Source organism: Brachyhypopomus gauderio, chromosome 12 (assembly GCF_052324685.1).
Source record: "Brachyhypopomus gauderio isolate BG-103 chromosome 12, BGAUD_0.2, whole genome shotgun sequence".
Taxonomy (NCBI): domain Eukaryota; kingdom Metazoa; phylum Chordata; class Actinopteri; order Gymnotiformes; family Hypopomidae; genus Brachyhypopomus; species Brachyhypopomus gauderio.
Window position 1 is genome coordinate 16,757,238 of NC_135222.1, and position 24,475 is coordinate 16,781,712.

The 24,475-nt window shown below is 40.4% G+C and overlaps 1 protein-coding gene across 4 annotated transcripts in view; it reads right to left on the reverse strand.

Annotated features, from left to right (window-relative positions):
* The window catches only part of sipa1l2 (signal-induced proliferation-associated 1 like 2), a 72,172-nt gene that overhangs the window by 19,629 nt on the left and 28,068 nt on the right, over positions 1–24,475 (reverse strand). For all 4 annotated transcript variants that reach the window (XM_077023322.1, XM_077023321.1, XM_077023320.1 and 1 more), the window contains exons 5-8: positions 3,546–3,720; positions 3,089–3,192; positions 2,052–2,209; positions 208–793 (exon numbers count right to left, since the gene is read on the reverse strand). In XM_077023322.1, the coding sequence (XP_076879437.1) occupies positions 208–793; positions 2,052–2,209; positions 3,089–3,192; positions 3,546–3,720 (1,023 nt within the window). The remainder of the gene's footprint in view (positions 1–207; positions 794–2,051; positions 2,210–3,088; positions 3,193–3,545; positions 3,721–24,475) is intronic.

Consider the following 24,475-nt stretch of genomic DNA (forward strand, 5'->3'; position numbering starts at 1 on the left):
AGCAGGATTAACAGTTCAATTAAAACAACAATTTAAAATATATATAAAAAACTCAAAGCCCTCACCAATTCTTACTATTTCTTACTAGGGGCTCATTTCAATCAAACCATGACCTTGGTGCTGTGAGCGGTGTGTTCTATCAGCTCTACCAGGTGAGGCACAATCAGTTCAGTTTGAACACATAGAAGAATAAATGCTTGAACTCACGTTAAGTCGCTGTGTGATTTCACGGACCTCCTCTGCACAGCCATCTTGGACAGAGAACACTACACAGTCCCCACGGTCATAGAACAGCTTGACTTTGCCCCCTGCTGGGGACAAGCTCCAGCCAATCACATCTCTGCAAGAGCAGTTGAACACCACCTCCTTGGATGATTCCTCAATCAGCACCACAAAATCACTGGAGATGGCCAGGAGACAGCTAACGTCCATGGACAGGTTGCAGTCAGGGGCCATTACTGCCCACGTGATGGCGCCGGTGCTGCCGAGGTGAGCGTTGACTCGTGGCCGAACGCGTTCCTTCTTCTTTGAACCCAGTGTTATGAAGCTGAACTTGGCTCCTGTTGAGTCCACTGGAACAGCACTCGCAAAGTTCTCTACCAGGTCCTTTAGGTACTCCTGATGGGTGCGGGTGGCCATGGCATGGAACTTCTCAGACTTTTGTGCAGCATTCTCACCATTGATTATCTTGGTTAGCAGGAAATCCCGGAACACTGCCGATTTTGGAAACATCACCTCCTTTGGAATGGGAGGACCAAATGCTGGTATGTCCATTGATCTGGCAACTGCAACACTGTTGAATGAATCACTAAATGAATTCACTTTCATATTTATATATATGCATGCAATAATGTAGCACAATTAACACTACTCACATGGGAACGCATGTGAGTCTCTTAGAAAAGCATGGAGCTAAAACGCCGCCATAAGTATTTGAATCTGAATTTTGTATATTTGAATTATATTTACATTACATTTAATAAACTTGAAATATTTAATGGCGCAGTTCATAAATTTGAATTTTAACAATGCTTCTTTATGTTTTGAACTTGTGAGATGGTAAAATTTGCTGTTGGAACAAAAATACATTTCAAGATTCAACTTGCATTTTTCACATAAAAAAAAAATCAGATTCTTAAATACAAATCGCTCCGATTCAAAACTCAGAAATATGGATTCAGACCTGCAATGAAACATACAGGATCTCAGAAAAAGTAAACCTTTTAGAGCAATCGAACGCATTTAACCAATCACAGCGCTGCCTCATTCTCGTTCATGTCTGTGGCGGTGAAGTATTTGCTCAGTCGCGTTTGTGGCAGAGAAAACTAATGAATCCCTGCGAGGTAAGTGCATCCAAAGTTCTTTATATTTGGATGAAAGAGAACTAAAATTCAATTCAGCAAATCTCGCAAGTTCAAAACATAAAAAAACATTGTTAAAATTCTAATTTATGAATTACGCCATTAAATATTTCAAGTTTATTAAATTAATATAAATATAATTCAAATATACAATCTTCAGATTCAAATACTTATGGCCGCGTTTTAGCTCCATAGAAAAGCACTTTTAGAAAGTGCTTCAATTTTCAGTTTCGCTTAAGCCTGTCATATTCTGAAATCTCTACATGCAGTCAGCGACATGGTATAATGATGAGGGCAATTTTGATCAGAGATGGCCATCAGCTTGGCTCAACTGTGTGTCATAAACTGCACAAGTGCATCACTGAGTAAACATGGCCTGAATTATCTTCAGGCTTATCTTCTAACCCTCACCGTGTTACAGAAAGCTAATATCTGATGATTACCATGTGTTTTTCCCTTTAAGACAAAAAATCTCATTCGTAAAATTGGATCATGTACAGTGTAGGCTCAGATCTGGTACAGGTAGGGTTAGCCTGTTTTTTACATAGAGTGTATATAATCCTGAGGGGGAGCAATGAAAAAAAATGTTAGTGTAAGTGGAGGGTTTCAGTCTGCATTGTGTTGAAACATGTACATATGTGTGTGTGTGTGTGAACACATGTGCTACCTCCATGCTACATCTGTGCTCACCTGTAACACACATGTTCGGTGCAGGGATCGTGTACTTTAACGATGATGAAGACATGTTGGAAGTGGGAGTGGATGTTTTTGGGGGTGAAGGGCAGGGCTCCTGGCTCCTGGAAAATGATGGTGACAATGTCGTTTCCAATGTGCCTCTTCCTCAGCAGCTGGAGATGTGACACAGTACAGGCCCATAATTATTTTGTCCTAAGGATGGAGATTCAACACCAAATACCTGCTCTTGGAAGACTAATATGCATATAAACCTTCTAATAAATAAACTACTGTGTCCTACAAGCATGCTGCCTAATCCAGACATTGCAGATGTTTTCCAGAATGTTCCAGAGTGGCCTGTTGGTGGACTAATGACTCACAGCATTCAGAAAAACCAAAAGACAGAAGTAAGGTCAAGAAATACCAGGAAATGTTAACCAGGTCACATCAAGAGACACTTTAATATACTACAAGGCATATGACAATCACAATATGAAATAATATAATAATCATAATAAATAAATAATTATTCTGCGGGCACCAGATGGAAAGAGAGAATAAATGTATCTATGCAAATGGTGAGGTGTTTGTTTTAATGCCAAGAAGCCTAAAATAATTAATGAAGTGTGTGTGCAGGTTTAGTGTGTGTGTGTGTGTGTGTGTGTGTGTGTGAGAGAGTGAGTATGTGCGTGCGAGTGTATGTGTGTGTGAGTGTATGTGTGTGCGTGTGTTCTCCCCCCTCAGGTCTCCTACACACTCTGTATTGTCCCCAACATTAAGGACTTTAAACCTATTCTATTGCCACAACACCACAGTCTGCTCAAGGAATCACAAACACGTCTCTTGGCATAATTTCATTCTATTAGTCTCTCAATAATACAAATAATACAAAACAACATTTAATGAGGGTGATGACTGTAGTGTGCACTAAAGCCTGTGCCACTGAACAGGACAGCAGGAAGCCTCCACATGCAGTACAGTCAAGAGCTTCTAGTCCTGCAAAATACTGCATGATATGAAGCTAACTACAAACACTGCAGAGCAACACTCACCTGCTGCCTGTTGTGGGGAGTGTAGGGCAGCATCGTAGAGACATGGAACATTATTTCATAGTTTTTATAGGTCGTGTAGACAGAGTGAGTGCCTGTGGAATCCACTGCAATAGCAAAGAACAGCTCCTGTGAGCAGGTGATACATTTTGTGCAAAACTACCAAATAAATTCCAGTATGACTCTCTTGTATCAGTAGCTCTGTGAAAATACGGCTGCTTCAGTTTTCTTTATGGGACTTAAGCATTTTGCAATTAAGCAATGACTCATCCGATTCGGTTAAACCCCATTTACACTTAAACGCTTACACTTACCTTAGAGAACATACAATACACTAAACAAGAAAATGTAGCAGTCTTTATATTTAAATAAGCCAAATATATTAATCACATATCAAGGCCAACATGTGACGTGTATTGTAGTGTGACACAGCTTTATGTTTAGTTGTTCTGCCACCTACTTGTATTATCAAGCTGCGCCCTGTACTTCGTAAATCCCTTCAGACGAACTCTTTGCCCAAGCAGATCCAGGAACTCCTGAAATGCCGCACTGCCACTTTCGTTGTTGTACATCTCCTCCTCAGTGCTCTGGCCTGCCTGACAGAACAGGACTCCCACCTTGTGCTGGTAACATAACTGCAAACACAAAGACAGTGGTGGGGAATCATTATTTTTAAGTGGTTGTATGCAGTGCTGTCTCTGGCACAGAAAGCCTGGTGACTATCTGACTCGTTGGTGAAACTACACACAAACTTGCTGGCTCAATGAATCCAAACACAAACGCACCTCACCAATAGAAATAAATCACAAACACACAAGTTGATGTACAGAAGTGGAGGCCAACATACGAGTGACATCACCAATAACAGAAATAACAACCCTATCTAGGAGCCAGACCACAACTGTAATATAATTGAAGGAATAAATGAGTAAGAAATTATCCAAAACAAAGTTATGTCGAATTAAACTATATTATGTTATTTGTTAGCACTGGGCAAATCATCACGAGTGGCTAACACAGGTATCTAACTATCCTGAAACAAAATGGTATGGTATCAAAAATGAAATATTAACTTCTTTCTGGATTCTCTCAGCATGGTTTCAACATGACTGTGCCCCACAGCTCATAATTGGAAGTGCGTTGAACATGTACACAGCGTTTTCAACTGCTCACTTGTTTAAATGAACGTTGACAGGCCAGTCCCAAGCTCGGCAAACGGAGACTGCTAGAGACATACTGGCCTATATGTAGCAGGTACAGAAAGATGTTTGCAATGTATCGGATAGTGATGCTGTTGTTTGTAAAAAAGTGCAACAATATTACTTTTGAAGAAAATGTGTATTATTTGTTACGTTGTCAAGTACTGTCTCACAGCGACATCTGGTGGGCCGACACACCTCTATTGTAGACACGCCCCGGTTGTACATAGGTGGAGCAAGGTTAAATACAGTAACTAAAAATATTTGTGATTTGCAAATCACACAGCACAAGATTCTTAAGATTTACAATTATTTCAACTTATTGTTTACTTACCATCAGTTTCCCCTCTGGATTAATAAAGTAAGTACGTAAGAAAGTAAGTATTCATCGTTCTATCTATTCTATCATTCTATCCATCAGTCTATTGTTCTACCATTGCGTTAGTTACAATAGAACTAGCAGAGTATAAAACTCTATAGGTATAAAGGTATATGTATAAAACTCTATGGCCTTTTCCCTCAACAAACAGTTAAGCTGTAATGACTCTTCACTCTGGATCTGGACATCAGGTGGCAGACAGTACAGTCATCATAACTATAATCAGTTGTGCTGTTCTTTTACCCTGAGGTGTCACTTTTATCCGCAAAATAATAACACTGGATTATTTAGACAAACATGCATGATGTGGCCCATATTTTTAAAGTCACTTCATGCGTAATCCAGACACTCTCACCATGACATTAAATCATCTGAAGCACTTCGAGCATGTGCCAGGATGCATTCGATCTGCACTCCATCAATACACATTAGCCATCACAAGAGATGAGTCATGGTAAGGACCATCAGTCTGCACCAAGGGCTGATACATAAAGGGTTGTAATCACAGCCTGCCACGAAAAGCTGCTGCAATATTTATGAGACGCCGACATGTCTCCGGTGAACACAACCCTTTCGTTTGGACTCGCCCGATATACCAATACTCAGCATGTGTACAATCTGAAATTTTGAACCAATGCCAAAATAAAGTCTGTTCGATGGGAATAGTCAGGAACTTGAGTGACTGAATGAGAAAAATCTGAGTGAGAACCCAGGCACGTTCTTTCAGAAACTAATGCAGAAGTATATATGAATGGAGAATAGTCATGGTAGATAAACAAAGAGGAATGATGAACAGAGAGGAAGGTGATGGATGAAAGATGAAGGGTGATGTTTTCTCTAAGCACTTCTGGTCACACATGGCAGCTTCTCACACAGGTCAAGCAGCCCTGTTCCATCATGCGGTTGTCATGGTGACGCTGTCTATAATCGCACCAGTGGGCTATACTGAATGTTAACCCTGAACTATTACTAGCTACACTGTAAGGTTTTGTTTCAAAAACATAAAACATATAAAGTACTTTACACTAACACTAATGATTAATACTCTACAAACTTCTCATAGATTTTTTTTTTACTTCTCATTGATTTTAGAAAATAAAAAATTCTATCAGTGATACTGGTCTTTTTTTAGTACTGAGCATTTATTTATATCAAAAACCCAAGATTGCTTCTGACCTTGTGGCTTTGATATTGATTAAGCTTGTCTCTGCTTCTCAGATTCCTGCAGTTTGAAACGTCTTTGTCAGTTCCTTCCTCTGAGACAGATACATATTTATTCAATCACTCCCACTCACATACTTACACACACTCACTCTTATACACTCACTCACTCACTTAATCACTCAGACTATTTCAGTGACCTCTACATGTCTCACTATTACACAGTCATTCTTACATATTCCTAATATGAACCTGCAGCTCTGTGATTCTCAGGTAGTCACATCTGTGAAGAATTTTGCTCCAGACATATAATTAGGGTTCACACACATAGTGTGGGAACCCTATTGTAATTGCTCGAGTTTTTAGGGTTCACACACACATAGTGTGGGAACCCTATTGTAATTGCTGGTATTTTTCTTATTTTTCTTATTCTTTTGCCCATTTTTTGACATAAAATGCATCGTGCAGCCTAGACCGTAATGCCTAGAAAACCCAATCTTGGCAAAAAGGTTCAGTTACCTCCAAGGACCAGATTCCCATACAGGGACCCCAAATTGGCCTGATGGTGGCGCTATAGCAGACCATATTGACTTTTTGTCCATATCTCCTACACCGTAGGTCCTAGAACCAAAATTCCAGTTCCTATGCATTCCTTGACTAAATCCAATAGGACAATTAATATACAACCATTAAGCTCCGCCCACTTAGATTTCGAGTTAATTTGCATAATGTGCAAAATCACACACATCTTTGAGCGCGAACTAGTCCCTGGATTTTTCACATACGTGCACATATGTGGTATCAAAACGTTCAGAAGAGTCTGAACTTTAAAATGTATCCAACAAAAATGCTAATTTCTTCACTACCTAGTCAGTATAAGCCAATCAAATGAGGGGGCGTAAATTCAATAGTAAATTTTGCACATATGGAACTCTAACTTAAGAAAACTTGCATGTAATGAGATGGCACTTCACAGACAGCTTCCGTGTGAGGGTCTGGGGCAGCTCGCAGTGGTTGCCATACCTCACCTGCTAGGGGGCGCTATAACATGCAAAAATTTGCCCCATGCACTCAGATTGGCCGATCCACATGAAACTTGACAGACATCATCTATGGGCCTCTGGAAACCAGGTCCTAAAGCAGACATGCCATACTTCCAAAATGGCTGACGTAATCGGCCAATCAGTGATCGGCACACGTTTGACAGGCTTACCATTGGTCGATCTGCACGAAACCTCTTGGGTGTGAACAAGTGCACGCCCCCTATGACATAATCCAGCCGGGTGTCGATTGGCCACTGGGGGGCGCTATTGCAAAAAAAGCAAGTGTATCCCCTACATAATTCCACTTGGGAACATGCAATTGGACTCTTTTGATTCCTTGCAGTAGTGCGAACAACTTTCCCATTACATGTCCTATTAAAAAATGCACAGTTTATTTACAGTTAATAATAGTTTGAAATCATCATTTTTCATACTCCTCCTAGGATTTTCATACTATCATGTCAAGCAAAGTCTTATAATACTCTACAGAGTGTGAAATCAAAAAACAATCCAAAGATTTTGAATTTGAGGACACTTATACCTGCTAAATATTTTTTTAATGGACAGCATCGATACATATAATATTCATATTCTTAAAGCTCTTTCATATTTTACCCAATTCTGACCAAAATGCACAAGCCCATTCAGAATCCCATCCTGAACAAATTTGTCAAGTTTCATCTAAATCGGTTATCGTATGGCTCTACAGTGCAGTATTATATACAATGCATAAGAATGCATGTAAAGTCCCTCTGTCACCTTCTCCTTCTCACACGCACGCAAGCTGAAACTCACACTCTCAGTCTCTCTCACACTCTCACCCACATTCCCCCTCCCATCTCTGTGCCCTAAGTAAGTATAGTTTCTATGTATACTTATGTATGTATGTATTAGTATATGTTGTCATAGTTTCAGTACATACACTACCACACACACACACACACACACACACACACACACACACTTCTACCTAAATGTATGTATAGTTTGTATGCATATCTGTCCAGTCATAACAGTCATGTCAGTCCAGTCATGTCAGTCATTTCAGTCCAGTCATATCAGTCATGTCAGTCCAGTCATGTCAGACATAAGTCATGTCAGTCATATCAGTCATGTCATTACAGTCATGCCAGTCATGTCACTCATTCCAGTTATGTCAGTCATATCAGTCATATTACTTTTGTTCATCATGCCAGTGATGTCATTTCAGTCATATCAGTTATGTCAGTCATGCCAGTCATGTCAGTCATGTAATGCCAGGCTTTGCAGACTACATTCATACTTTGAATACACGGGCAGTCATGTTAGGCGTGCAAGGTGTGCAAGGAGTGAATTAACAAAGCATAGTCTCTGGCACCCTCAATCTCTCTCTGTCTGTAATATACAGGCCCAATCATGTATAGACACAATATAGGCCTTCCTATATTGTTCACATAGATGCAGCCCTAGCCAGATGTGCTATTTCTGTGTCTCCCTTTCTGACACACGCAGATGTCATCACACACTATCTGTAGAGCACACACTGGCCAAACCCAAACAGCTTCTTTTCACTTTTAGGTCTAAAGGACCTTTTGGGCTTCCTTTTGCCTATTGAGGCCAAAATATGCCTATTTGTGTGTGAACCCGCCAATCGCCGCTTGCGGCTATATTTAGGGGTCCAAGCACCAGCGGTGCTGGAACCCTATTGTAATTGTTCTGATTATTATTATTATTATTAGGGGTCCAAGCACCAGCGGTGCTGGAACCCTATTGTAATTGTTCTGATTATTATTATTATTATTATTATTATTATTATTATTCTTTTTCTCCGCTAAAACGCGTCGTACAGCCTAAACCGTAAGTCCTACAGACTTCTCCTTTGGCCAACTTGTAGTACTCCTCTCCGCTACTCAGGCGCAACACGCCAGCCCGATCCGACCATAGGTGGCGCTATAGCGCACAAAATCGCTTGAAAAAGTTTACACAGGTGTTTCTCCTAAACCGTATGTCCTAGAGATAAAATTCAAACTGCATCTGATCAGGCATGAGCTCATCTAAAAAAAGTTCCATTGAAGCTATATGCTCCGCCCCTTACATGTCGAGCTAATTTGCATAATATGCAAATACGCACACATTTTTGAGCGCGTACTAGTCCCTGGATTTTTCACATACATGCACATATGTGGTATCCATGCGTTCAGAAGAGTCTGAACTTTAATTGTTATGGAGCCAAAGTGCACATTTCTGCACATGGGCGTGGCCACATGCATCAGAAGTCAAGCGTAGAAAATTCCTTCGCCAAAAATCCACATATTCTGCTGTATCTCAGGCATACTTTCATGTATTCACTCCAAATTTCACACACATGTACCTATTGGGTGTCTAGACCGGCACATACATTTTGGCAGACATGCACACCTAGGTGGCGCTATAACGGCCAAAAAACTCTCCTGCCCACACCGATTGGCCAAATAACTCCAAACTTGGTACGCATCATCTATATGCACCTATGACACAGGTCCTTGACCTGCATCATCATATGTCCAATATGGCCGCCGCTATCGACCAATCAGCTTTCAGTACACCTTTCACAAGCTTATCATATGCCAATTAACATGAAACTCACATATTATGTTCATCTACACACCCTCTAATACATATCAAAGTATGACGGGAATTGCACCACTAGGTGGCGCTATACTAGAAATTCCTGAATTACTCCTACATGCTTTCATGTAGAAGGACAATCATGATCTCATATGATTCTATGCAAAATCACTAACAACTTTGTAATTGCAAGTGCTTTGCAAAAAAGTACAGATTTTTGTGTATAATCCAATACATATAATTTACACTTTTCATACTAGTCCTAGGATTTTCACTCCATCACCTCAAATCACATATTATAATATCCAGCAGCATGTGAAATACAAAACTGGTGGAACAAATTCTAAGATTCTTGCAATTTAATATTTTTCATATGCATCACAATGGTACCGTCATGACATATGAACTGCATATTTCAAAAACTCCCCTATATAATGTCTGATTGTTATGAAAATGGACAGACACATTCAGAAGACCACTGAGGTGATATCTGCCAAGTTTGTGCCAAATCCATCCACAAATGGTTGTACTGTGAATATTTTCATTTTCTATGCTGAACATGCATGCAGATCAAAGGTCATTCTTTTCCTCAAAAGAGTTAGAGTTGAGCCTATTCCAGTCAGACCCATTAGCTCAATGGGTAGAGCAATGTGCTCCCAGCCACAATGCACGTGGACAACGGGGGTTCAAATCCCATGTTGGGCAGTATTCCACCATAAGTTTAAAAAGCTGCCATTTAGATTCTGTTTTTTGAGCAGGTACTTCATTCACAAACGTGCTTCATATACTTTCATGTACATTTCATAAAGCTTTACATAATGTTGTGCCAGTGGGTGCAAAATCTTGCCAAACCTCAGCTTGGACCCCGTAATCGCCGCTTGCGGCTATATTTATTATTATTATTATTCTTTTTCTCCGCTAAAACGCGTCGTGCAGCCTAAACCGTAAGTCCTACAGACTTCTCCTTTGGCCAACTTGTAGTACTCCTCTCCGCTACTCAGGCGCAACACGCCAGCCCGATCCGACCATAGGTGGCGCTATAGCGCACAAAAACGCATGAAAAAGTTTACACAGGTGTTTCTCCTACACCGTATGTCCTAGAGATAAAATTCAAACTGCATCTGATCAGGCATGAGCTCATCTAAAAAAAGTTCCATTGAAGCTATATGCTCCGCCCCTTACATGTCGAGCTAATTTGCATAATATGCAAATTTGCACACATTTTTGAGCGCGTACTAGTCCCTGGATTTTTCACATACATGCACATATGTGGTATCCATGCGTTCAGAAGAGTCTGAACTTTAATTGTTATGGAGCCAAAGTGCACATTTCTGCACATGGGCGTGGCCACATGCATCAGAAGTCAAGCGTAGAAAATTCCTTCGCCAAAAATCCACATATTCTGCTGTATCTCAGGCATACTTTCATGTATTCACTCCAAATTTCACACACATGTACCTATTGGGTGTCTAGACCGGCACATACATTTTGGCAGACATGCACACCTAGGTGGCGCTATAACGGCCAAAAAACTCTCCTGCCCACACCAATTGTCCAAATAACTCCAAACTTGGTACGCATCATCTATATGCACCTATGACACAGGTCCTTGACCTGCACCATCATATGTCCAATATGGCCGCCGCTATCGACCAATCAGCTTTCAGTACACCTTTCACAAGCTTATCATATGCCAATCAACATGAAACTCACATATTATGTTCATCTACACACCCTCTAATACATATCAAAGTATGACGGGAATTGCACCACTAGGTGGCGCTATACTAGAAATTCCTGAATTACTCCTACATGCTTTCATGTAGAAGGACAATCATGATCTCATATGATTCTATGCAAAATCACTAACAACTTTGTAATTGCAAGTGCTTTGCAAAAAAGTACAGATTTTTGTGTATAATCCAATACATATAATTTACACTTTTCATACTAGTCCTAGGATTGTCACTCCATCACCTCAAATCACATATTATAATATCCAGCAGCATGTGAAATACAAAACTGGTGGAACAAATTCTAAGATTCTTGCAATTTAATATTTTTCATATGCATCACAATGGTACCGTCATGACATATGAACTGCATATTTCAAAAACTCCCCTATATAATGTCTGATTGTTATGAAAATGGACAGACACATTCAGAAGACCACTGAGGTGATATCTGCCAAGTTTGTGCCAAATCCATCCACAAATGGTTGTACTGTGAATATTTTCATTTTCTATGCTGAACATGCATGCAGATCAAAGGTCATTCTTTTCCTCAAAAGAGTTAGAGTTGAGCCTGTAATCCAGTCAGACCCATTAGCTCAATGGGTAGAGCAATGTGCTCCCAGCCACAATGCACGTGGACAACGGGGGTTCGAATCCCACGATGGGCAGTATTCCACCATAAGTTTAAAAAGCTGCCATTTAGATTCTGTTTTTTGAGCAGGTACTTCATTCACGAACGTGCTTCATATACTTTCATGTACATTTCATAAAGCTTTACATAATGTTGTGCCAGTGGGTGCAAAATCTTGCCAAACCTCAGCTTGGACCCCGTAATTGCCGCTTGCGGCTATATTTCTTTATTATTCTTTGTCCCATTTTTTGACCTAAAACGTATTGTGCAGCCTAGACCGTAATGCCTAGAAACCCCAAACTTGGCAAAAAGGTTCAGTTAACTCCAAGGACCAGATTCCCATACAGGGACCCAAATTGGCCTGATGGTGGCGCTATAGCAGACCATATTGACTTTTTGTCCATATCTCCTACACCGTAAGTCCTAGAACCAAAATTCCAGTTCCTATACATTCCTTGACTAAATTCAATAGGACAATTAATATACAACCATTAAGCTCCGCCCACTTAGATTTCGAGTTAATTTGCATAATGTGCAAAATCACACACATCTTTGAGCGCGAACTAGTCCCTGGATTTTTCACATACATGCACATATGTGGTATCAAAACGTTCAGAAGAGTCTGAACTTTAAAATGTATCCAACAAAAATGCTAATTTCTTCACTACCTAGTCAGTATAAGCCAATCAAATGAGGGGGCGTAAATTCAATAGTAAATTTTGCGCATATGGAGCTCTAACTTAAGAAAACTTGCATGTAATGAGATGGCACTTCACAGACAGCTTCCCTGTGAGGGTCTAGGGCAGCTTGCAGAGGTTGCCATACCTCACCTGCTAGGGGGCGCTATAACATGCAAAAATTTGCCCCATGCACTCAGATTGGCCGATCCACATGAAACTTGGCAGACATCATCTATGGGCCTCTGGGAACCAGGTCCTAAAGCAGACACTCCATACTTCCAAAATGGCTGACGTAATCGGCCAATCAGTGATCGGCACGCGTTTGACAGGCTTACCATTGGTCGATCTGCACGAAACCTCTTGGGTGTGGACAAGTGCACGCCCCCTATGACATAATCCAGCCAGGTGTCGATTGGCCACTGGGGGGCGCTATTGCACAAAAAGCAAGTGTATCCCCTACATAATTCCACTTGGGAACATGCAATTGGACTCTTTTGATTCCTTGCAGTAGTGCGAACAACTTTCCCATTACATGTCCTATTAAAAAATGCACAGTTTATTTACAGTTAATAATAGTTTGAAATCATCACTTTTCATACTCCTCCTAGGATTTTCATACTATCATGTCAAGCAAAGTCTTATAATACTCTACAGAGTGTGAAATCAAAAAACAATCCAAAGATTTTGGATTTGAGGACACTTATACCTGCTAAATATTTTTTTAATGGACAGCATCGATACATATAATATTCATATTCTTAAAGCTCTTTCATATTTTACCCAATTCTGACCAAAATGCACAAGCCCATTCAGAATCCCATCCTGAACAAATTTGTCAAGTTTCATCTAAATCGGTTATCGTATGGCTCTACAGTGCAGTATTATATACAATGCATAAGAATGCATGTAAAGTCCCTCTGTCACCTTCTCCTTCTCACACGCACGCAAGCTGAAACTCACACTCTCAGTCTCTCTCACACTCTCACCCACATTCCCCCTCCCATCTCTGTGCCCTAAGTAAACATTGCTCTGGCTACCTAGATCTCTCTGTGTCTATTAACCAGGCACACACACATACAGGCACAAGCAGGCCTTCCTATAGCATTCACAATTGACACTTCCCTAGCCATACCCACCCATATCTCAGTGACTAACACATGCTTATACAAACTGATATTTGGCTTCTTTTTTGTCTCTCTCTCACACAAACACAGACACACACACCTTTATACCTATATGTATGTATAGTTTCTATGTATACTTATGTATGTATGTATTAGTATATGTTGTCATAGTTTGAATACATATACTACCACACACACACACACACACACACACACACACACACACACACACACACACACTTCTACCTAAATGTATGTATAGTTTGTATGCATATCTATAGTATATGTATAGTATATGTCAGTCATACCAGTGATGTCAGTCATATCAGACATGCCAGTCCAGTCATGTCAGTTATATCAGTCATGTCAGTGATGCCAGTCATGTTCTGCCAGTCATGTAAGTCATGTCAGTCATATCAGTCATGTCAGTCCAGTCATGTCAGTCAAATCTTCAAATCATTACAGTCATGCCAGTTATGTCAGTCATATCAGTCATGTTAATTTTGTTCGTCATGCCAGTGATGTCATTCCAGTCATGCCAGTCATATCAGTTATGTCAGTAATGCCAGTCATGTCAGTCATGCCAGGCTTTGCAGACTACATTCATACTTTGAATACACAGGCAGTCATGTTAGGCGTGCTACGTGTACAAGGAGTGAATTAACTAAGCATAGTCTCTGGCTCCCTCAATCTCTCTCTGTCAGTAATATACAGGCCCAATCATGTATAGACAAGTGCAGGCCTTCCTATACTGTTCACATAGATGCAGCCATAGCCAGATGTGCTATTTTTGTGTCTCCCTTTCTGACACACACAGATGTCATCACACTCTACATCTGTAGAGCACACACTGGCCAAACCCAAACAGCTTTTTTTTTCACTTTTAGGTCTAAAGGACCTTTTGGGCTTCCTTTTGCCTATTGAGGCCAAAATGCCTATTGGTGTGTGAACCCGCCAATCGCCGCTTGCGGCTATATTTAGGGTTCACACACACATAGTGTGGGAACCCTATTGTAATTGTTAGCGTTTTTTCTTATTATTATTATTCTTTTGCCCATTTTGCTGTCTATAAATGATACTGCAGCCTAAACCCTAAGGCCTAGACACACCAAACTTGCCAAACTTGTTCTCTAGGTCAAAAGGACCACACACACTTATAGGGACCCACATTGGCCTGATGGTGGCGCTATAGCACACTATGTGACTTTTTGGCCCATATCTCCCATACCATAAGTCATAGAAACAAAATTCCACTTCCTATGCATTCCTTGGCTCAATTCAATAGGACATTTCATATACAACTATGAAGCTCCGCCTACTTAGATTTTTTGCTAATTTGCATAATATGCAAAACCTACTTTTGCCTACTACTCCTTGGTTTTTCATCTGATCACCACAATCTTGGTATCAAACTACTCAGAAGAATCTCATTATCAAAACTTATCGCCAACATTGTGACATTTCCATACAGCCTGGCTGTCACATGTCAATCAATAGCTCTGAGGCGTGGCCAATTTTACTTCAGCAGCTATATCTCAACAATGCTTTGACCAATCTTCATGCAAATTTATCAGTTGTTAGGGCACATGACTCGGAGGTCACAGGTCAAAGCTGGCCACGATTGTCCAATAGGGGGCGCTATAACATGGGAAAAACTGTTTCTCAGAAACCATTAGTCACATCAAGCCAAAACTTTACAGGCATCATCATGGGGTCAAGTGGTATCAAGACACACAATGATGACCTCATCACTCAAAAAACATGGCCGCCATAAGCCAATTAATTTTAATTTGAATTTATTGGCCATTTGACAGACTTACCATAGGTACATACACATGAAACTGACATGGTATGTTCATGTACACACCCTCTAAGACATACTCATGTTAGAAGGGAATTGCACCACTAGGTGGCGCTATACTAGAAAATCCAGAATTTCTCCTACATATTTTCACTTATCAAGAAATGCTTGGACTCATATGATTGTATGCAGAATTCTTAGCAACTTTGTAATTACATGTGCTTTGCAAAAATGTACCACTTTTTCACTATCATCAAATATATATAACTTGTCATTTTCATACTAGTCCTAGCATTTTAACTCCATCACCTTAAATCACACCTTGTAATACTCAGCAGACTTTGAAATGCTAAGATTAGCGAGAAAATCCTAAGTTTTTGACAAATTAATATTTTTCATATGCATCACAATGCTACCATCATAACAAATCAAATTCCCAGTTCAATAACTACGCCATAGTATGTCTGATTGTTATGGAAATTGAAATCCACATTCACATGACCATTGTGGTGCGATGTGCCAATTTTGAGCCAAATCCGTCCACAAACAGCTCTACAGTGAATATTTTCATTTTCCATACAAAGCAGTGGAGGGAGGCATACACAGCTGCTAAGCCACACACGCACGTGCCTTTCTCACACACTCTGCCCCCCCCTCCTCCACTCCCCTCACACTCCCCCTTGCTTCCAACACTTTACAACCCATGGGCTCTACCTCCCCCCCTCTCTCTCTTTCACATGCACTTACAAAAACACAGGCCTCTGTAGCTTTCACACTGCCCTTGCCATACCTACCCATTTCGCTATGAGTAACCCAGATACAAACACACAAACTGACGTTTAGCTTCTGTTTTTGAAAACACACTCTCTCTCTCTCTCACACACACACACACACACACACACACACACACACACACACACACACACACACACACACCTACTTATAGGTTTAACATACACACTGCCCTAGCCATGTATACCCATTACTCTTTGACTAAAACACACACACACACACACACACACACACACACACACACACTTCTACCTAAATGTATGTATAGTTTGTATGCATATTATTATAGTATATGTATAGTATATGTCATTCATGCCAGCAATGTCAGTCGTATCAGTCATATCAGGCATGCCATGCCAGTCATTTCAGTCCAGTCATATCAGTCATATCAGTCATATAAGTCAAATAATCAAATCATTACAGTCATGCCAGTTATGTCAGTCATATCAGTCATGTTAGTCCACATTCATACTTTGAATACACGGACAGTCATGTTAGGCATGCAAGGTGTGCAAGGAGTGAATTAACAAAGCATAGTCTCTGGCTCCCTCAATCTCTCTCTGTCGGTAATATACAGGCCCAATTATGTATAGACACATGCAGGCCTTCCTATATTGTTCACATAGATGCAGCCCTAGCCAGATGTGCTATTTCTATGTCTCCTTTTCTGACACAAGCAGATGTCAGTCATGTCAGTCCAGTCATGTCAGACATAAGTCGTGTCAGTCATATCAGTCATGTCATGCCAGTCATGTCACTCATATCAGTCATGTCATTACAGTCATGCTAGTCATGTCACTCATTCCAGTCATGCCAGTTGTCAGTCATATCAGTCATGTTATTTTTGTTCATCATGCCAGTGAAGTCATTCCAGTCATATCAGTTATGTCAGTCATGCCAGTCATGTCAGTCATGTTATGGCAGGCTTTGCAGACTACGTTCATACTTTGAATACACGGACAGTCATGTTAGGCGTGCAAGGTGTGCAAGGAGTGAATTAACAAAGCATAGTCTCTGGCTCCCTGAATCTCTCTCTGTCGGTAATATACAGGCCCAATCATGTATAGACACATGCAGGCCTTCCTATATTGTTCACATAAATGCAGCCCTAGCCAGATGTGCTATTTCTGTGTCTCCCTTTCTGACACACGCAGATGTCATCACAAACTATCTGTAGAGTACACACTGGCCAAACCCAAACAGCTTCTTTTCACTTTTATTTTCCAATATCTTTCACACTGTAGGGCCTAGAAACAAAATACTACTTCTATTGTATTCCTTGGCTCAAGCCAAGATGTACTGCTTAAATCAAAAAACATACAAACACACATACACACAAAGCTACTCACAGCATGTGATTTACTTCTGATCTGAATCATTTTGCCAATTTTTTGGGCTTTTTTGCCTTTTTCGTGTGTGAACCCGCAATTGCCGCTTGCGGCTATATTTAGGGTTCACACACGTAGTGTGGGAAACCTATTGTTATTGTTAGGTTTTTTCTTCTTTCTTATTATTATTAGGGTTCACACACGTAGTGTGGGAAACCTATTGTAATTGCTCGAATTTTTCTTCTTTTTTTTTTTTCTTCTTATTATTATTATTATTTTTCTCCGGATAAAACGCATACTGCAGCCTAAACCGTAAGGCCCAGGAAGACCAAACTTGGCAGACTGGTGTAGTCTGTTTGCGGGACCGTGCTAAAGTACAGAGACCCACATTGGCCTGATGGTGGCGCTATAGCGCAGCATTTTGCGTTTTGGTCCATATCTCCCACCCCGTAGGTCGTAGAAACAAAATTCCACTTCAGGTGCATTCCTTGGCTCCAGACAAACAAAAAAGCCTCAAGAACCATTAAGCTCCGCCTACTTAGATTTTTTGCTAATTTGCATAATATGCAAAACCTACTTTTTCATACTAGTCCCTGGTTTTTCATCTGATCACCACAATCTTGGTGTCAAAATATTCACAAGAATCTCATTATCAAGGAACATCAACAAAACTGTGACATTGGTATACAGTCTGGTTGTCACATGTCAATCAATAGCTCTGAGGCGTGGCCAAATTGACTTCAGCAGCTATATCTCAGCAATGCTTTGACCTATCTTTATGAAAATTTATCAGTTGTTAGGGCACATGACTCAGAGGTCACAGGTCAAAGCTGGCCACGATTGTCCAATAGGGGGCGCTATAACATGGGGAAATTTGTTTCTCAGAAACCATTAGTCACATCAAGCCCAAACTTTACAGGCATCATCAGGGGCCCAAGTGGTATCAAGGCACACAATGATGACCTCATCACTCAAAAAACATGGCCGCCATGAGCCAATTAATTTTTATTTGAATTAATTGGCCATTTGACAGACTTACCATTGGCCAATCAACATGAAACCTCATCACTGTACATATCCCAGGACTATGTGTCATACTGTGCAGTGTTGAAACATTTGGCCACTAGGTGGCGCTATTTGTGAAAATCATACATAACTCCTCCAAATTTTCACTTAGGAACATGCAACTTGTTTCATTTTATACCTTGCAGTAGACCTGACAACTTTGCAATTACAAGTCCTATTAAAAAATGCATACTTTTGTCACATTCATCAATTGTTTGAAAATAGCTCTTTAAGAACTAGTCCTAGGAATTTGATCCAATGATGGCAAAAATGGCATAGGCATAATCTGTAGACACTGTAGTTAACTAAATAAGGAAAAAATGTTGCATTTTTATTTGTCTGATTGGTCAATTTTTCCATTATATCCTTCTGGCCATGCCATAAATGACCTTTATTGCTATAACTCATAAACCATGTAAGTGATCAACTCCCAATTTGAAAGGCTTTTATAGACTGAGGTCCTTGTGAGGTAGGCCAAGTTTGGTTCAAATTGGCCTGTCGGAGGCGCTACAGTACCCAAAAACCTGAGAAATCATAAAAACTCACGCAGCAATCTTGTTATGCAGAATACAGACAAGTAATGGGGCTTGTATGATTCAGATCAATGAGGTCTATAACTTTGCAATTACATCTCATAACAAAAAATGCACTGCCTGACCAGAAATTAACCTTTTATTTCACCAAAATGTCCTATTTCATTACTGAGATTAATGAGATATCAGTATGGTAGTACTTGGCCTCCATCTAGTGGCCATATTCCAGAACTGACTGAAAACTATTGCTCACATGAAATACCACACAAACACACCCAAAGCTGATCTCAACATGTGGTTTAGCTTTTTGATCTGACTCAATTTCCCAGTACACATTATTTTGATCCTTTTGGGCCTTTAGTGCCTCAGTTGAATTGAATGTTTTGTCACATTGATTTACTTATGCATTTTTTCCACTCAAACAGCTTCTATTCACTTTTGGGTCTAAAGGACCTATTGGGCTTCTTTTTGCCTATTGAGGCCAAGAGGCCAATTTGTTGGTCTAAAAGACCCTTTGGGCTTTTTTGCCTTTTTTTGTGTGAACCCGCCAATCGCCGCTTGCGGCTATATTTATTATTATTATTATTTTTCTCCGCATAAAACGCATACTGCAGCCTAAACCGTAAGGCCCAGGGAGACCAAACTTGGCAGACTGGTGTAGTCTGTTTGCGGGACCGTGCTAAAGTACAGAGACCCACATTGGCCTGATGGTGGCGCTATAGCGCAGCATTTTGCGTTTTGGTCCATATCTCCCACCCCGTAGGTCCTAGAAACAAAATTCCACTTCAGGTGCATTCCTTGGCTCTAGACAAACAAAAAAGCCTCAAGAACCATTAAGCTCCGCCTACTTAGATTTTTTGCTAATTTGCATAATATGCAAAACCTACTTTTTTATACTAGTCCCTGGTTTTTCATCGGATTTCTTCAATCTTGGTGTCAAAATATTCAGAAGAATCTCATTATCAATAAATTTGAACAAAATTTTTACATTTGCATACATTGTCGTTGTGACATGTCAATCAATAGCTCTGAGGCGTGGCCAAATTTACTTCAGCAGCTATATCTCAACAATGCTTTGACCTATCTTTATGAAAATTTATCAGTTGTTAGGGCACATGACTCAGAGGTCACAGGTCAAAGCTGGCCACGATTGTCCAATAGGGGGCGCTATAACATGGGGAAATTTGTTTCTCAGAAACCATTAGTCACATCAAGCCCAAACTTTACAGGCATCATCAGGGGCCCAAGTGGTATCAAGGCACACAATGATGACCTCATCACTCAAAAAACATGGCCGCCATGAGCCAATTAATTTTTATTTGAATTAATTGGCCATTTGACAGACTTACCATTGGCCAATCAACATGAAACCTCATCACTGTACATATCCCAGGACTATGTGTCATACTGTGCAGTGTTGAAACATTTGGCCACTAGGTGGCGCTATTTGTGAAAATCATACATAACTCCTCCAAATTTTCACTTAGGAACATGCAACTTGTTTCATTTTATACCTTGCAGTAGACCTGACAACTTTGCAATTACAAGTCCTATTAAAAATGCATACTTTTGTCACATTCATCAATTGTTTGAAAATAGCTCTTTAAGAACTAGTCCTAGGAATTTGATCCAATGATGGCAAAAATGGCATAGCCATAATCTGTAGACACTGTAGTTAACTAAATAAGGAAAAAATGTTGCATTTTTATTTGTCTGATTGGTCAATTTTTCCATTATATCCTTCTGGCCATGCCATAAATGACCTTTATTGCTATCACTCATAAACCATGTAAGTGATCAACTCCCAATTTGAAAGGCTTTTATAGACTGAGGTCCTTGTGAGGTAGGCCAAGTTTGGTTCAAATTGGCCTGTCGGAGGCGCTACAGTACCCAAAAACCTGAGAAATCATAAAAACTCACGCAGCAATCTTGTTATGCAGAATACAGACAAGTAATGGGGCTTGTATGATTCAGATCAATGAGGTCTATAACATTGCAATTACATCTCATAACAAAAAGTGCACTGCCTGACCAGAAATGAACCTTTTAATTCACCAAAATGTCATTGCATTACTGAGATTAATGAGATATCAGTATGATAGTACTTGGGCTCCATCTAGTGGCCAAACACCGAAACTGACTGAAAACAATTGCTCACATGAAACACCACACAAACGCACACAAAGCTGATCTCAGCATGTGATTTAGTTCTGTGATCTGAATCATTTTGCCAATACACATTATTTTGATCCTTTTGGGCCTTTAGTGCCTCAGTTGAATTGAATGTTTTGTCACATTGATTTACTTATGCATTTTTTCCACTCAAACAGCTTCTATTCACTTTTGGGTCTAAAGGGCCTATTGGGCTTCTTTTTGCCTATTGAGGCCAAGAGGCCAATTTGTTGGTCTAAAAGACCCTTTGGGCTTTTTTGCCTTTTTTTGTGTGAACCCGCCAATCGCCGCTTGCGGCTATATTTAGGGTTCACACACACATAGTGTGGGAACCCTATTGTAATTGCTGGTATTTTTCTTATTTTTCTTATTCTTTTGCCCATTTTTTGACATAAAATGCATCGTGCAGCCTAGACCGTAATGCCTAGAAAACCCAATCTTGGCAAAAAGGTTCAGTTACCTCCAAGGACCAGATTCCCATACAGGGACCCCAAATTGGCCTGATGGTGGCGCTATAGCAGACCATATTGACTTTTTGTCCATATCTCCTACACCGTAGGTCCTAGAACCAAAATTCCAGTTCCTATGCATTCCTTGACTAAATTCAATAGGACAATTAATATACAACCATTAAGCTCCGCCCACTTAGATTTCGAGTTAATTTGCATAATGTGCAAAATCACACACATCTTTGAGCGCGAACTAGTCCCTGGATTTTTCACATACGTGCACATATGTGGTATCAAAACGTTCAGAAGAGTCTGAACTTTAAAATGTATCCAACAAAAATGCTAATTTCTTCACTACCTAGTCAGTATAAGCCAATCAAATGAGGGGGCGTAAATTCAATAGTAAATTTTGCACATATGGAACTCTAACTTAAGAAAACTTGCATGTAATGAGATGGCACTTCACAGACAGCTTCCGTGTGAGGGTCTGGGGCAGCTCGCAGTGGTTGCCATACCTCACCTGCTAGGGGGCGCTATAACATGCAAAAATTTGCCCCATGCACTCAGATTGGCCGATCCACATGAAACTTGACAGACATCATCTATGGGCCTCTGGAAACCAGGTCCTAAAGCAGACATGCCATACTTCCAAAATGGCTGACGTAATCGGCCAATCAGTGATCGGCACGCGTTTGACAGGCTTACCATTGGTCGATCTGCACGAAACCTCTTGGGTGTGGACAAGTGCACGCCCCCTATGACATAATCCAGCCGGGTGTCGATTGGCCACTGGGGGGCGCTATTGCAAAAAAAGCAAGTGTATCCCCTACATAATTCCACTTGGGAACATGCAATTGGACTCTTTTGATTCCTTGCAGTAGTGCGAACAACTTTCCCATTACATGTCCTATTAAAAAATGCACAGTTTATTTACAGTTAATAATAGTTTGAAATCATCATTTTTCATACTCCTCTTAGGATTTTCATACTATCATGTCAAGCAAAGTCTTATAATACTCTACAGAGTGTGAAATCAAAAAACAATCCAAAGATTTTGAATTTGAGGACACTTATACCTGCTAAATATTTTTTTAATGGACAGCATCGATACATATAATATTCATATTCTTAAAGCTCTTTCATATTTTACCCAATTCTGACCAAAATGCACAAGCCCATTCAGAATCCCATCCTGAACAAATTTGTCAAGTTTCATCTAAATCGGTTATCGTATGGCTCTACAGTGCAGTATTATATACAATGCATAAGAATGCATGTAAAGTCCCTCTGTCACCTTCTCCTTCTCACACGCACGCAAGCTGAAACTCACACTCTCAGTCTCTCTCACACTCTCACCCACATTCCCCCTCCCATCTCTGTGCCCTAAGTAAACATTGCTCTGGCTACCTAGATCTCTCTGTGTCTATTAACCAGGCACACACACATACAGGCACAAGCAGGCCTTCCTATAGCATTCACAATGACACTTCCCTAGCCATACCCACCCATATCTCAGTGACTAACACATGCTCATACAAACTGATATTTGGCTTCTTTTTTGTCTCTCTCTCTCACACAAACACACAGACACACACACCTTTATACCTATATGTATGTATAGTTTCTATGTATACTTATGTATGTATGTATTAGTATATGTTGTCATAGTTTCAGTACATGCACTACCACACACACACACACACACACACACACTTCTACCTAAATGTATGTATAGTTTGTATGCATATCTGTCCAGTCATAACAGTCATGTCAGTCCAGTCATGTCAGTCATTTCAGTCCAGTCATATCAGTCATGTCAGTCCAGTCATGTCAGACATAAGTCATGTCAGTCATATCAGTCATGTCATTACAGTCATGCCAGTCATGTCACTCATTCCAGTTATGTCAGTCATATCAGTCATATTACTTTTGTTCATCATGCCAGTGATGTCATTTCAGTCATATCAGTTATGTCAGTCATGCCAGTCATGTCAGTCATGTAATGCCAGGCTTTGCAGACTACATTCATACTTTGAATACACGGGCAGTCATGTTAGGCGTGCAAGGTGTGCAAGGAGTGAATTAACAAAGCATAGTCTCTGGCACCCTCAATCTCTCTCTGTCTGTAATATACAGGCCCAATCATGTATAGACACAATATAGGCCTTCCTATATTGTTCACATAGATGCAGCCCTAGCCAGATGTGCTATTTCTGTGTCTCCCTTTCTGACACACGCAGATGTCATCACACACTATCTGTAGAGCACACACTGGCCAAACCCAAACAGCTTCTTTTCACTTTTAGGTCTAAAGGACCTTTTGGGCTTCCTTTTGCCTATTGAGGCCAAAATATGCCTATTTGTGTGTGAACCCGCCAATCGCCGCTTGCGGCTATATTTCTTCTTATTATTATTATTTTTCAGGCTGTAAAACGCATACTGCAGCCTAGACCATAAGGCCCAGAAACACCAAACTTGTCAGACAGGTGCACCAGAGGTGCAATGAGGGAAACCCAGACAATGACCCACATTGGCCTGATGGTGGCGCTATAGCGCAGCATTTTGCGTTTTGGTCCATATCTCCTACACCGTAGGTCATAGAAACGAAATTCCACTTCTGATGGATTCCTTGGCTCAAACCAAACAAAAAAGCCTCTAGGACCCTTTAGCTCCGCCCACTTAGATTTCGAGTTAATTTGCATAATGTGCAAAAT